The following is a 16,805-nucleotide window of genomic DNA, read 5'->3' as shown; positions in this document are numbered from 1 at the left end:
TTTCGAGGATACAACACGATCAGTGAGCAATTTCATTTTGCTCTTTCCAGAAGAAGGTTAATAAAAAATTGGTTTTGATTTGTTAACTAAATGATTAGCAGCTTTTTGTTCTTTTATAAATCCTACTGATAGTGCATCGCACACCTTTTTTCCATCTTTTCTTCCTTTGCACAATCTTATTGCTTTACCACTAGGGCCAATAAAATGAGCTTTGACCTGAGAATACGAGTTATTGAATGGTTTACTATGACACAGATAACATTTCCAAATGTACGACCCACCTCCTATAAACTATGATAATCTTGTGGTATATCTCTATAATGGAGATGCTACATCATTTTGAAGTATCACTTCATTCACCTTACCTTGTTGCTGAACTCTAACTATCAATAGTGGCCATTCTCACACAATACAAACTATAAATCTAATAAGAAATTTTACAAAAAATTAGAAATAAACTATGAACATCAGGCATACAATTGCAAAAATATGATACAAAAACATTAAAAAAGATAGCTAAACTTCTTTCTTCATTTCTTTAAAAAAAAGGATATAAACTTGTAAAAATTCTTCCAAAACTTGAGAAGTTCATCATCGTCTCAAAAAAATCAGTAAAAGAACTCATGAATGGGATCAAATGCTTACTTTAGATGCTTAGAAGTTCTTTGTAAAAGCTATCTGACACCCTACAAATGATCTTCATCAAAAAGAATGACCTTGCTTTCGAAATGCCAAAATGGAGACCAAATGAGAAAAGAGCCCTGTGGCCAACAAAATGAGAAGAATGAACAACGAATGGCCTCTTTTAGGGTCATCTTAGGGTTTAGGAGTAAAAGGAGCAAAAAAATAATTTAAGCAATTAAACACATGCAAAAATAGTCACTTTGGGCGTCTAAAATGCCTTTTGGATGCAAGTTCTCTCAGAGGCACCTAGATCCTCTCAAGATGCTCCCAGGAAGCACATCCTGGGACTGTGGGTTCTCTCTAGATTCTCTTCAGTGCATCCAAAGAGAACCCACAATCCCAAGATGTGCTTCTTGACAGCATCAATGTAGAACCCAAACACATCAGTGCATCTGTGCACATCAAAATCAGCATCCAGGGAAAATTGGAGAGAATCAGTATCTTAGATTTTAATCATTAGTTGAATTGTCAACCACATGAAATTATATTAGGCTTAGAGGGTTAAACTAATTTTGTAAACCATGCGGCAGTTGCAGTTAGGATAGGAGTGCAATTGATTCATTTCATTTATTTTCGAGCAATTATTGCTAATAGTGTTACATGTGTCTTCTTGAACTTAATTTAATGAATTGCAATTCCCCTTCTTGTGCATTGCTAGAGTTACTATTTATCGTATTTTCAATATTTCTCTAATCTCAAATTCATTACTCATCCAATGGCATTAAATACATCTAACTTGCATGTAAATGTTTATTGAATTGTCTCATTATGTGTGCCAAGGATTGAATTACTTTGTGTTAGTTAACAGTTTGTCCTCCTATTAGATTTGATAATCTTGACTCTTTGATACCCAATGCTTATAAAGACAAAAGGATGTTTACCAACAACTGGGTCAGTGTATATACTTTATCACTGCCCTCTGAATTGATTAGGTACAGCTTGTAAAGTTTATAGATCGAATTTGGTGGAGATTGTATTTATATAAAGTATATATATTCATATTAATACTATTACCTTCCAATATTATAGATTGCACTAACTTCGGTGATTAACTATTAAAAGTAATCTGCCAACGATGTCTTGGTTTCTATCGGGTGCAAAGCATGACTATGTAGAGTCATGACTCTACGTGGCTTATGCCACGTAGGGTCATGACCCTACGTAGCCATGCCCCTTCACTTATACCTGTGCAGTCTCAATATAACTAGCCGTGCAGGAGTTGGATAAAGACAACAATAAAAATGGCACTGTTCTATTCTAAACCACTTCAAGCACTTACTGCAGTCTGCAACCAAGTCACAGTGCAGTCCTTCTTTACAATCGGAAGCATTAATATTATTGACATAAATTACTGGTTATTACCATAATTCTTGCAAGGAAGTGACATATATATATATATATATATATATATATATATATATATATATATATATATATATATATATATATATATATATATATATATATATATATATATATATATATATATATATATATATATATATATATATATAAGCATATTCACAATTACAAACTAATTATATATAAATACAATCTCCACCAAATTCGAACTTTACATGGTATCAGAGCCAACTTGGTAGAGGTTGTTAATAAAATCAAAATCATGTCAAACAATGTTAGATTTGAGGATAGATTAGAAGAAGCTGCAAACTTCTTCCTTTGGAAAATTAGAATTACTACCATACTCGAAGAATTGGAACTAGAAACTTTAATTGAATCAAACATTTCTATACCTGAAGATGAAGCAAAAAAAGCTATTTGGAAAAGACGAAACAACAAAGCCAAAAAGATAATTGTTGATTCAATAAAGGATCATATTCTTCCGTCCATATCAAACCTAAAAAAGGCATTTGAAGTATTTAAAACAATTAAAGATACTTTTGAGATCAACAACTCAAGTAGATTACTTACATTAAAAAATCAACTCATGAATACAAAAATGAATAAAGGAGAAGCAATATCATCCTACTTCGAAAGAATATCAGAAATAAAAAATCAATTATCTTCAATTAAAAATCAAGTAGAAGATCAAGAACTATCTATAATAGCACTCGTAGGATTACCTATATCTTGGGAATCTTTCATTCAAGTTATAAGTAGACCTTCAATACCACCTTTTGTTCAACTTAAAAATGACTGCACATCAGAAGAATCAAGGTTAATTTCAAGAGGCATCATTTCAAATCAAGAGGGAGAAAATCAGGCACTTTTTTCTGTCTCTAATAACAAAGGAAAGAAGAGGAAATTCAAAGGAAAGAGATATAATAAACAAAAAGGAAACAATTACAAAAGAAATTATGATTTCCCCAAAGTCAAATGTTAAAAGTGTGAGAAAGTCGATCACACCTTCAGACAATGTCCAGAAAGGGAGAAAATTCTAGCCTCCTTGGCAAAAACAAAAAGGGATGAAAATGTATGGATAATTGATGGTGGTGCATCTCGTCATATATCAAGATTCAAAGATAAGTTTGAAAATTTTGGAGACTATATCACTCAAGGAGTTACCATTGGAGACAACTCCACTTATCCAGTAAAAGGAATAGGGACCTGTTCTATACAACTAAGAGCTGTGGTTACTCTAAAATTGAAAAATGTTCTTTTCGTACCCTGTATAGAAAGAAATCTAGTATCCATTTTCGGACTTGTTGATGAAGGGTATCAAGTTACCTTCAATGAAGACAGTTTTATATTGGCCTAAAACCACCAACCTAAAGAATGTCATTACCATAGGGATTAGAGATGGAACCCTATATAAATTATGTAATACTCAAAAACTAGCTCTTAAGTCTTGAATCAACAATTTCAAATGAAATATGGAATAGAAGGCTCGAGCATATTGGATTCGGTACACTACCAAATATAGGAAAAATCACCACTAGAACACCTAAATTAAATTCCAACCATATAAATATTTGTAAAGGATGTGCTCTAGGAAAAAATATAACAAAAACTTTTCCTCCTAGTAAACAAAAATCAATCAATCTTAGAACTGATCCACTCTAATTTATGTGGACCTATGCCTACACTTTCACTAGGAGGATTGTCATACTACATAATCTTCATTGATGATTTTTCCAAAAAAACCTAAATCTATTTTCTAAAAATCAAGGAATCATTTGAGGTTCTAGCAAAATTTAAAGAGTTCAAAGCTTTGGTAGAAAATCAAACATCAAAAATAATAAAAACACTAAGATCAGACAATGGGGGGTGAATACACTTCTGATAAATTCAAATAGTTTTGCACCTCTGTCGGGATTAAGAGGGAGTATATGGTACCATATAATCCTCAACAGAATGGTGTAGCAAAAAGAAAGAATAGAACCATTGTCGAATCTGCAAAAGCCATGCTTCATGATCAAAACCTACATTTCATTACTATTGTATATTGTATATTCATGAATAATTAAAATTGTTTGCAAACTTGTGTAATGAAAAGTGACGATCTTTCATATGTGTAGGATCACTATTATAAGGTGAGGACTTTATAAAATAGTTGATCCAACTCCAAACATTAACTTGTTGGAGCAAAGTGTTATCTTAGTTCTTCGGGTTGGATTTTGCCGAACACCTTGATAGCCACCTCATGGTTCTTCGGGCCGGATATTGCCAGACACCATGAGTTGTTATGGTTCTTCGGGTCAGATATTGCCGGACACCATAACGTAAAATCATTTACCACATTTAAGTGGAAATTAGTTTTTTTTAATATTGCTTAAAATTCCGTAATTGCTAAAGAGGGAGTGCTAAGAATGTTAGTCACTTGGTGAATTATAGCAGATAACTCAAGACTATAATATTTAAAGTTATAATAGCAATCAACAAAAATATATATATATTCCCTCTTTTTCCCTCATGAACCAAAATATCCAGTCATATGAACATGTGATATCTTCTCCATAAGTGATTCTGGATATACGGTGCTTCTAAAACACTCGATGACCATTTGGCTTCCTGCAATATCAAAAAATTCTGTGAAATATCATTGTTTCTGCATCTTTTGTTGTTTCGCACCAAATCCATATATTTCATATTCTGACGGTCATCGCATTTTCAATTTCTGTCCATCGATCTTAAATCAATGATTATGATTAAAATGTTATGATTTTCCTCCATAACTTCCTCCGCGCCGGTCCATCATTCCACATGTCAAATGGTCACTTTCCCGCATTGTCTAAACTTTGTGCATCTCCGGTAAGCGGGCAAGTGCCCACCGTTGATCTTTTGAAATCTGACATGTTGCAACACCGCAGCTATGATTCATACGATATCTTCATTCGATGCGACGGTGCGATACCTACTTCTAGGTTGACTTTGACTTCATTCGCAAGCTCGCAACTTATTTTTAAAACTTAACATCAACACCTTGCGATCTTGCTCCCAGTGGTCATCTCTGACATTTCGTGGTTTTGTGACCTTGAGCTTGAGTTAATCTGAATACCATGTGAACATGCTATCCTTAGCTTTCCGACTCTTTGCAACTTCAACCCCAGGTTAATACTAACCCTTTGTGACCTTGCGAACATGGGTTTCTTGCAGCTTTGCCATGTTATCCTTGGATTATCTTAAATCATTTGCGAACGTGCAGCGAGTGTTGATCTTTACAATCCAACGACTGAGAACATGCATGATCTTACAAAAAGGGGCCCAACTAACACATAAGATTTTGACTTTTCAACTGACCAATGAAACTGCATTATTTTGCTCGATTGACTTTTCAACTTGGGGATGTGGACAATTAGATGTGTTTGATTCATCGATTCGATTTCCTCTTTGGTCTTGGCCAACTTTGACCGCGTTCTTCATCATTTCTACATTTTGAGTGTTTGTTTTGTATTCAAATCAACTGATTTTCCTTTTGACTTGTGTTTGTGATCCGTATATTAATCTTTAGCCTCAATCTTCGATGTCCTCTGCTACATTCACTATGTATATACCGATGACAACGTATCTTTCTCTGGATATAAATCTTTGACCATGGAATTTAGAAACTTTCTAAGATGAAAAATTGCTTCTCAACATGAATCTTTGTCTTAGACATGATTAAGAGCAAGGAATTATGAATCATTAGAAACATCCAACTCTTCTTCTCATCAGGAAAATGCATAACAAACCCTCCCAAAACCTAACCACCTAGCCAAGAAATAATGTATTGCTCAACTATGACTGAAACTTGGGCAACACTTTGACAAATTTTCAAGTTTTCTATCAGAGATAAAGCATAGCGTGTGGCTTTGTAAAGAGTCTGATATTCAGTTTATAATTAATATTTGTGTTTGTGTTTGTGTTGTGTTAACCTATTCAAATCTTATGTGTACTTTATACTAACCTATTCTTAATTATGTGGCAACAGTGTTATTCATAAAGTTGGATTAAGCTCTCAAAAGAATGATCGCATTGCTATAACAGTATAGGGAACAAAATCCAGCCAATTCAAAATAAATCTATTCAGGAGCTATAAATGTGTAAAGAAGCCCCCAAAACTGATCAAAGATTCTACTTAAAATTGATTTGTATTTATTATTCCATGCATCTGTCTCTTGATAAAAACACAAAACAAAATCAATAAATATATATTGTCAATAGGATTGTGCTTTGCTAAAGTTCATTCGAGTTTAATGCCCACCAACATGAGAATAAAAGCGATACAAGTGGGTGGAAGTTCTGAAAAGTTGTTGGACCAGGCACCTAATCCTGTAAAAAGTACACATGTATAATGCAGCCATCATCAAGAATTTTTCAGCACAAATATTTAAGAATACATTTGACCAAAGAACCAAAACTTGGAATCAGAAAAAAAATTGCTTTTTCTTTTTTTGGCCGAGTCATGAGGCACAAACTCCGCAATTTAGGCAAAAATTGCCCAAAATTGCCTAAACCAGCAATTTAGGCAATTTATGTCTCGAAAATCGCCAAGGCAATTCAACAAGTTATGAAAAATTGGGAGGGTCAAGTCGAATCGGACAAATCACATCAATTCTCATTACTCTGCATTTAACCAGCCCAAATGTCTATATGCTAAGTTTAGATCATAACTAAATCCACAAATAGAAGAAGCAGGCTATTACATTCCTTGCAAGAGATTCATCATGACTTCTCACAGAGAAGCCATCTTCCCCTAAGGATGGGTTGCTAGTCAAATCATGCCTATAAAATTATTAATTTAATATATATGATTAATGTTGAAAGAAGTGTATAAATAAAAGAGAGAGAATTGATCTAAATGAAAGAATTCAGAATACACAAGTATTAAGTCAGCTTGTGCATAAAACACAAGATGTAGATTGCTCATACAACCATATATGAAACTTACTTCTATTTCCATTGTTGGCTCAGGTTTGGGATCTGGCACCTTTGAATACCATGCAGGGTCTTCTTCCTAAAACAAACAAAACAGTTAAATAGGTCTTACAAACTGCGGGCCTTTGTTGATTACAAGCATTGCAGATAAATAATTTAATAAAACAATCATTCCTAATAGCAAGTTGAAGTATTGGATGCTAATAAGTTAATAATCACCTCCAATATCTTAACAAACAGCCTCATTGCTTCTGTGGAAGCCATATTTCCAAGCCCGTTCCAGCTGTAGAAAGAAACACAATATAGTAATTATAAATTCTTATTGAACTGTGGAATAAAGTGAAAATGACCAATGTTCATGAATGTTAGTTTGGCCATGGTGAAGAATAATCATATCAAGGACCTTTTCAGAAATATCAAGTCCCCTCAAAATGAAGTTCAAATAAATGTGAAAGTATACAACTGAAATAGAAGAGGAAGATAAAATTCTCTGATATATAAATAAGTCTCCACTCAGATATGTGAATACAATCCATCAGATATTTACATGAAAAAATGAAGTGTCCTGCTCTACCCAAACTAAACTTTGTCATGCCTGTACACTGATACTAGTGAGTCATTCCAAACATCTTCCCTGGATTTCTGTGAGGACAGCATCAAGAGTTTTGTTGGTAGACAGAAAATACGTTTTAGTAAAAAACCAAAGCAAAATGTGAAAACAAAAGAGCATGCCAAAAAGTTCGTTCTCATTATCATAACTTTAGGCTACAGGTATCACTATAGCATTGTAAAAGACTTCAATACTTTTTTTTCACACGATGGTTGACATAGAGACAACTAGATTCTTAACATGACAAAAGGGAGATATTTAAATACAGCACAATTAAAGTCACTGCTCCATTTTTTATATATTTATAAATGCTCCATGGTCAAATATTTGTCATGAAAACAAGAAAAAGAGAAGCACCCGTTTTACCCAAACTTTAAACTGTGTCATGCTCATATCAATGTGATACTAAGGAAAGTCATTCCAGAAGTCATTCTTGGAATTCTGTGAGGATAGCATGGAGCGCTTTTTTGGTGGACAGAAAAAACTTAAAGTCAAAATTCCAACTTGAATGTAAAAAGCAAGCGTATGCTAAAACAAACTCATTCTTATTAATACACCTTTCAGTTAAAGTTAGCACTATATTATTTGGTAAGACTTTACTTTTTCCCACACAATACTAAACCAAGAGACAATTAGATTCTTTACATGACAAAATGGTGTGATTCTGGTAGGACAGGAGTGTATCTACATAAATGAACTATTCGTTAGTTCAGGTGCTTGTAAAAGGGTCAATTAGTTGACAAGATTCACAGCCACATCACATCAATTTGGCATGAAATTCCCCTTTGGAAGCTTGCAAAGCCAATTCTTCCCATTTAACTTATTCATTATTCAAAACTTCTAATCTTGATTCCAAACTCTATGAAAAGTTTGGATGTAAATCAAATCTTTGCAGATGAAACTTATTAACCAAAGTCATATCAACAATATCATTTTAATATATTTATCTTACAAAAGCATATTCAAACGAAGTGACTTCTTTTCATTCAACTTATTTACTGTTCAAAACTTTTATTCTTGAAAATTCACTTGTAAAAAGTTTGGTAGTAAACCGAATCTTTCCAAATGAAACTTATTAGCCAAAGCCATATCAATAATATCAGTTTAATATATTTATCTCACAAGGGGAAATTCAAAAGCATTACATCTTGATAACTAGGATGCAATGTGTTCATAACTTGACAATGTACAGAGTAATTGCAATTTGCATATTTACTAAAATTTGAAATCAAATAAGCAAGAAAAGTATTCACCTTGTCCATTTGCTATGCTCAATTGGATTCCAGCTACGAGGTTTAGAAATATTACAAGGTCCTACAGTCGCCTGTAAACAAGAGTGAATCTGTTACAAAAACAACAACAATAGAAGAGAACAAAAAAGTCTTTGGTCCCTAAAACCTTGGGTAGAATAATTATCATGTTCATGCATAAACTACAAACATGAACTCGTTATCCTTGCAAACATATTGAAAATTTTGTAGCTGAAATTTTGAAAGCACTGATTACAATTTTTGAATCATACTTCAGATAAGCTCCATCACCAATCATCAGAGAGAACAGGGCAAATATAGTTACAATATCTCAAAACTCAGCTACAAATATCAAAACACCTGAAGACTTCATTCTTAAACACATGCAAATGTTTAATATGTATTTAATTCAATCTATTAAAAGGTGCAATTGAATAAAACAATTTGAACTTTTTTCAGTGTTTTAACTGAAAATTATCCAGATGATTGTCACTTATAAAACTGCTAATATTAATGATTGTGCCATGTGATATGTTCAATCTATTACGAACCACATAAATAGGACTGTTGTGATGTCCATGGAAGTTTTCACCTACAGTGGAAAAACAATTCCAATCAAAAATTATATTATAACTGCACGGTAAATAGCTAACATTGTTAATTTAATCATTACTCTTTCTTAACATTTTTCTTAGGAAGCTACATTTAACTTTTTAAAATACTCGGAGAAAATAAAATTATAACCATTAACTCCCTCATGTTAATAGTCATAAAAACTTGTATTAACTTATAATAAACTATAAGACTTCTCAAGAGCATATTGCTCCTATTTCTCAACAGCAGAGCCCTGCTTCCTCTTGTTGCCTTAGATCATCTCCCCTCTGGCCATCTCTCAAGTCATGGCCAGATGTACACTATGAGCTTTCACTACAGGGTGCCTATTTCAGTCCTCAAAAAATTATCAGATCTGGTACTGGTCCCTTCACACTGATCAATAGTGGCACAGACAACTTTGCCATTTCTAGTCCAGATGGTGATAATCAATGATACTCAGTTTTTTGTCCCCTGTCTTAGCCTCACTTGCTTTAAGAGTTCCCTGTTATTTTGTATTTTGAAGTTTTCTGCTTCCCTACCTTTGTTCTTCCCCTTGGTGGTACCTTTCTTCTCTTCCAAGAACTCGCTATAGTATCCTACCGTCTCATGATTCTCATTGACCTATTCTTGGTCATCTGCAGATGTTAATATGATTTATTTTTTTCTTTCTGAAATGCCTACATTCCCTGAAATTTACAAAAATGTCAGTTGTAACACACTTTGATATACACATGCAAAATCCCGACATAATATCACACTAGCTTTAAGAGAGGCTTGTAGATATAATGAATGAAACTTGTTATTTTGACCACATTTATAAGCAAAGATAGTGCACGGACTTTTACTATGGACACAGATATCTCAGATTCATCTCCTTGCATAACCCCTATCTGTAGATATTTTAGAACAGTTGCTAAATTGCTTAGTCAAGTTCAGAATACTAAATGACCCTCGCAAAATTATGCTTCCAGAGGAACAAACTGGTGACATTATCTTCATTTTGATTAAAGGCCGGCACTTCTAAAAAATATTTGCCTGTCTTTTCCTAAATTTCAGATACCTATTACTGAACATTTTTCCTCAAAGTTTAAGTTACGAACAAAAAGTCCAGTACAAAAAGATGCACTTAAATCGACAAATATGATATCTTGAAGAGACTTTGCAACAGCTTGCAGAACTTCCTTAGGCCATAATTCAAAGCAGATAGAGCACATACCCTAGGAAGGAATTGTACTAAACAAGCCTCTAAATGGGTAAAGTTAGAAAGCATCTACTAAAATAGTAATTGTAATATCCCCTTTTTGAAATTGCCCTAAAATCACAAATTTAATTGAAATGAGGAATGTAATATATTTATAAACAGAAATCCTCGTTTAGGTCCAGCAATGATATTAGATTATATTTGAAGTATATTTCATAAGACAAATTATTTCTATTTAGGGTTAGGATCTAATCAACAAATATAGATATGTATACATATATGTCCATAATTATCTTAACCTATACATACCTAACAATAATCATCTTATTCTAGATAAGTTATGCAATAACCAATCATTTCAATTCCCACAATTAAACATATTTTGGATTTGTAGAGGAAACCCACAAAGTGTGCTCAGTTATTATTCACCCTAATTAAGCCGAAAAGCGTGCAGTGCCTAACCAAGACAGCTTGTCCCTTGGCCCACAAGCACTAGGAACATTCCATGATGATTCCATCCCTTAGGGTGGTCTACTTATTTCAAGGCAACCCAAGTCATACAGAAAGAATATTCAGCCCGCACTTGACCAAGACAACTTACCTCTTAGCCCACAAGTGACAAGAACATCCACCATGATGATTCCATCCCTTGGGATAGCCTAAATAATTCCAAGGAACTTATGTCTACCACCTCTCATTAACAGATTTCTTTCCATTCCTTTGATTGTTTATTCACTTCCCAAAACCAACCATCATGGAGATTGGAGAGGATAACACAAAGGTGCCTAAGGCTGTACACCACTAAGCCAAAGAACGCAAAGCATCCAACAAAGAGAACTTGAACCCTTGGGCCACAAGTGGTAGGAAAATCCAGCCAAGACAATTCCATCCAACTCGGAAGTGTGCTTAGAGGAGAGACCTATATTGGTTCTCCCAAATGCATCTCCATTCTCACCCACATATGATTGTTGAGATATTGAAAAAAATTACTTGCTGAGAATGGTTGGAATTTGCTTCTAGATCTTGAAGATTAAGGGCATTGCCACTACTAGATTTGCTCCACACCAAAGCTCCTTATTAACCCACCTCAATTTGGATTTCCAAATGATTGTCACCATTTGTTTACTGTCCTTGCTTCTTTGACAGGATGCTTTCAAGATCTTCTTCATCACACATTTTTCTTTTGCTTGGATTTTCTCTTTTTTTCTCTTTTTCTTCATCTCCAGCTTCCTTGTCAGATAATGTATCTCTATTGTGTACTTGTCTTCTTTTTTCTCATATATGTTCCAACTTCAATTTGTGTTTTTCCTTGAAGCAAAAGCCTTTCTTTTCAGGCTCTTCTCACTTGAAAACATGTCCATTCTCCCAATTTTCCTTGCACTTGTAACATAAATTTTCTTTCCAAAAACTTTCATGGTTGTCTTTAGGTGCTTTTCTTCCTTATAGAAGGATTTATCTCTTGATGATGTATTTTTAGAGTAACCTTTAGCCCTTGTTTCAGCAGTATCAAGTCATAGGGCTCTTAGGATTGCACCTTGGAGAGTGGTAAGATCAAAGGCACTTACAAGGCCCTTGATCAATTCCAATAGTCCCTCCATAGTAGGTATGTGAGTCTTCTTTTCACTTATTTTAGTAACCAAGATAAAAAGCCTTTGTGATTCTATCACACAGTCCTCCGTGGTCCGTTCTTGCCTTAATTGGGTTAATTTTTGGAATGACTCTCCAAATGCTTTTGATCAAATATGTCAATGATTTTGTATGTAAAGTCATCACACAATGCTATGTTTTAATGCCCTTGCGTAAGCAAACCATGGTGCCACCAATTGTGAGTAACCCCCTCCAAATGTATGCATCTTCTTCCATTGTGGGGTAATATCCAATTTTTGGAACCATGAATGAGTAGTGACATTCCCTAGCCCATCAAAATCAGAAAGAGTTATTTTGCTTACTTTATGATCTAGGATTTTATTAAGTTGACCCGTTCCCTTCAATGGTTAATTCTTGATCCGGCCTAACAAAACTCTCTAAATGGAATGTTTCTCCTCATTTCAAGGTCAAATCTTGAATATGATTCAAAGAGTTCTTCTAATTAATTATTTCATTCATTATTTTCTTCTTCTTCTCTATCTAGCCCATTTAATGGTATAAAGGAGGGTCTACACATCCTTGAGTTGACCTTAGTGGTGAACTATTCTTTTCAAAATGATTAGAGCTGGAAACCCTCCCATTGGTTTGGTTGGATCTAGGATTATTGCTGTTCGTATTTTGGATTGCTTGGAGAAGTAGTTGTCATTTTTTCATTTTGATTCATGAGAGCTTGAGTTTTTTTTTTCATGGCACTCCATGAAAACCCTCAATCTGTTTGTCATTTGTCTGCCCATTGTATTGTTTTAAATGGTGTTATGGACAGATACAAGTTTTTTTTTTTCTCTCTCCAAGGCCTGTATTGGTTTGAATGGTGTTATGAATAGATACAAGTTTCTTCTTTTCTCTTCCAAGGCCCTTCGAACTCTTTGGCTAGGTTGCATCCACAATCATTCATCCCTCAAGCTAACAAGAACAATGTTCTCCTACCAACTGCAATGTCCCCTTTTTAATTGCCTTAAAACCAAAAATATGATTGAAATAAGGAATGTAACATAGTTATCAACATAAATCTTGATTTAAGTTCTGCAACCATGTTGACCAAAATGCATTGCTAGGGAGTGTCAATTGAGCCTGAAATCCAAGATTCAAGATGGCTGAGAGTTCCCTGATCCTCCCTCCTAAAGCCTTCCCCTTGGTTGATTCCCCAACAAGATGACTGTTCCTCCTCCTCTTGGTGTGGTTGTGTGTTCTTGGTGATTTTGATTGATGTGTTTATCATTTCTAGTTTCTCACTTGGATATATGGGCTGTGAATGCCAACCAGTCATTTTTTATTGTATGACTTGTTTTGTGTACGTTTGTTTATATAATGCTTCAAATATAAAGCTCTCAGTGTTTCCAATAGAAAACTTCTTCTCTAGCATAAATGTCAAAAAGAGAATTTGATCATCAAATTCATTGTTCTGATTCGCCTGCTGGGAATCCAATGCAATACTGTTAAACTAAGAACTGACTAACAATGAATTAGTATTCGTTAAAAAATTGCCTACTACGTGGGACCATATCAGGACAAAATATATCCCAAAACATACATGCTAAAAAGTGCAATCAGTTTTTGTACTCCTTGCTGTTATTTGCAGAGTTGGTGCTTATTATGACCCTACTAAAGTTAACTAATTAAAGAATAAGATAGAGAGTTAATTTGTTTTCCGTATAATGTTTACAAAAAGAGACTAAATTAGGAAAAATATAACCTCTAAATAATGTAAAAAGTGTCAAAGGGCCCAAGCAGCGCTTGTTGAAATCATTAGACACTATTGAATAAATAATCACAGTTAGTGGTGACTATTTTTTCCACCTACTGTTTGCTACAAACTACCAGATCAAGATCAAAAATCCTGTCACAACATAAGTGTGCAAAAAGAAAAGGCAACCTTCCAAACTCCTCGTTTCTTGTTGCATGCTATCACTTACTAGACAATTTTAATTTTAAACTTAAGTTTCTAAAAGGACCCGAGTCAGAGTTTTAAATCTCTTCTAGCATAAATGTAGAGCCTGACAATCAAGATTAAAATCTCTTACCCTTTCTTGTCAGCAATGCTACCACTTATGATGATACTATTGAAGTAATTTACCATCAACATATCATTAACTTAGCAGGCTTGACTAGGGACAGAAATTCTCCTCCACAACAATAAAAATAAGCAGCCAGTTTTTAATTCCTTGCTCTTATTTTTAGTATTATTGTTAACCACGACCCTGCTACGGCAATTAATAAAAACAACAAAGAATTGGGTTTGTTTTCCGCAGGCAATACTGCCAAAGACAATCGACATTTACCGATACACTGTAACACGAGTATTAAAAAGAGGATTATGGTGCTTAGCTTCTGGATTAGATTGTGTAGAGATTTTTACCATCAACATTTCAAATAACACTACATGATCCATCATCAGGATGGGAGAGCAAGAGGTGTAATGGTAAATGTAGTGTGATTCGATCCTGATGATGGATCGCGTAGTGTGATTCGAAATGTTGATGGTAAAATCCTCTACACAAACTAATCCAGAAGCTAAGAACCATAACTATCATGGATTGTGGAAATCTGATCTCGTTAATTAAAAAGAGGAGTCAAATTTAAAAATCTCTCTTTTGCATGTAGTACAAGTATTAACCGTGAACCTGTTGAACTAATGATTGAATAAAATGGAGAATTTTGGTTGTTTTCAGCATCATGTTTACTGTGGCGTGCCCAATTAACACCAGAAATCTCCTCTTAACATAATATAGTAGGAAAGTGTAGTAAAATTTTGGTTTCCGATGAGATGCGCTCAAATGGTTAAATTGTTGGACTTCCGAAGAGGAACCTCAAGTTCAAATCCCCATGAGAAGTGATAAAGTGTTAAAATTGAGATAAACTATTAAAATATAACATTCACCTTGCTGGATGTGACGTGTGCCCCACTAGACAAGATCGGTCGCGGAACTCGTGGATCGATTTACAGAAGAGATGCCCCTCAGCTGTTAAATCAATATCGAATATAATCCGCAAAAGAATACTACTTCAAAATAATGCATTTAATGTCTGGAATTCTCACTCTTACTAACACTGCTATTACATCCTATGAACCTTTAAGACTACTAATTGGGTTCGTTTTCTACATAAATTATATAACAAACAGCCAGATCAAAATCGAAAACAACCATTTCCCGCTTTTAACATCCCAATAAAGCATCAAGGTAACTCTCTAGATTGATCTATATAATGAGCTTAACCATCAATCCGCACTTGCCGTTTTCATGCTGATGACAAAACACAAAGACTTTTTTCGATTGCTATAAAAAAATCAACATTGTTTTCTTTATAAAATCATGTTATATGACAATGGAAAACTTACGACGGTTATTATATCGTCGGATCTCACTTAAACTCCCCAAATTCATCTAAATTGGAGATAAACTTCGCAGAGGTCTTCTGATGAACGATTTAAAATAATAAATGAAAAGCAGATCCAAGGAAAAAATGCCGGAAAAACTTCGAATTACAGATTCGGCACTAAACTAATATCTTACTTGCTGGTATAGTCCATAAAGAAGTAATGCGATCTCATTTTTGAAGCGGGAAATGGCAGCTTTTGAAGAAGAATCGTCTGATGTTCCAAAGCCAGCATATGCAGCCGCTGCGTAAAACCTGTCGGGATACGCCAATCCAGAGCTCGACCTGGTCGCCATTGTTGATCTTCAAATTAAAACCCTAAAGCTCAATTTGTTCGATCTGACCCCTATCAAATCAGACGTTGGTCTTTTTGTCAACCACTTGCCATCTGAATCGAGCTATTCCAATTTACTGCAAACTTCAAACTGGCAAACAGCAGCAAGTTTTTCGGTGTGAATGGCCATAATTTATTTGTATTTTTGGCGAGTGTTTAATATTCCAAGAAGGTTAATTAACGTAAGCTGTTTTTTTTTTAAAATAATTTAGGTATAACTAATTTAGGTGAACGGTGATAAAATATGGTCAAATGCTATATAAACCATGTTCTATGTGTTTTAATGCCTGTTCTATTCTTTTAAGAAGTTGCGGAATGTTTTAATAGAGTTATAATATTAGTGAATGTATTTTTTTTTTTTGTATGGTTTATTTAGTTAATTATTTATTTTTAAGAGGAATATACTATAAGCACAAGATAGAAAATACTATGGAGAAGATGTATTAATATATAGTCTCAATAAGAAAATTTATTTTTTAAGAATATTTTTCATAATTATAATTTGCAAGAGGAATTTCTTGACTTCATTTTTTTTAAATCTTTTTGATAACATTTTTACTTATAACTTACCACCAAAAAAATCTAATACTAGATACTTGAAGGTAAAAGATGATAAAAGAAAGGCATTAAACACAAAATAAAAAATAAAATAAAATGTTTCTAGTCATGTTGATATAAGCTCTTAAATGCATTGACATTGTTAACCTATGATCATAGTGTCTCTCACCATTCTAAACAAAGCCAAAAGCCAATTCTAAATAATACAAAGAAACTACCATCTTGGTTTCCACT

The 16,805-nt window shown here is 33.9% G+C and overlaps 1 protein-coding gene across 2 annotated transcripts in view; it reads right to left on the bottom strand.

The window, feature by feature from the left end:
• Positions 1–16,119, bottom strand: part of LOC149540701 (acyl-CoA-binding domain-containing protein 6-like) — an 85,026-nt gene extending 68,907 nt beyond the window's left edge. Inside the window, exons 1-4 of one of the 2 annotated variants that reach the window (XM_089801800.1) lie at positions 15,817–16,119; positions 8,866–8,936; positions 7,222–7,285; positions 7,016–7,081 (exon numbers count right to left, since the gene is read on the bottom strand). In XM_089801800.1, the coding sequence (XP_089657926.1) occupies positions 7,016–7,081; positions 7,222–7,285; positions 8,866–8,936; positions 15,817–15,975 (360 nt within the window). In that variant the 5' untranslated portion in view covers positions 15,976–16,119. Of the gene's footprint in view, positions 1–7,015; positions 7,082–7,221; positions 7,286–7,549; positions 7,602–8,865; positions 8,937–15,816 lie in introns of those variants that run through there. The other variant, XM_089801801.1, reaches the window with a different exon arrangement.
• Positions 16,120–16,805: the final 686 nt, after the last annotated feature.

The sequence above is a fragment of the Cupressus sempervirens genome, chromosome 9, assembly GCF_028749045.1.
Source record: "Cupressus sempervirens isolate cs-2001-9-10 chromosome 9, ASM2874904v1, whole genome shotgun sequence".
Classification (NCBI taxonomy): Eukaryota; Viridiplantae; Streptophyta; class Pinopsida; order Cupressales; family Cupressaceae; genus Cupressus; species Cupressus sempervirens.
The sequence above is the reverse complement of the archived record's forward strand: the minus strand, read 5'-3'. Positions and strand labels throughout refer to the sequence as shown.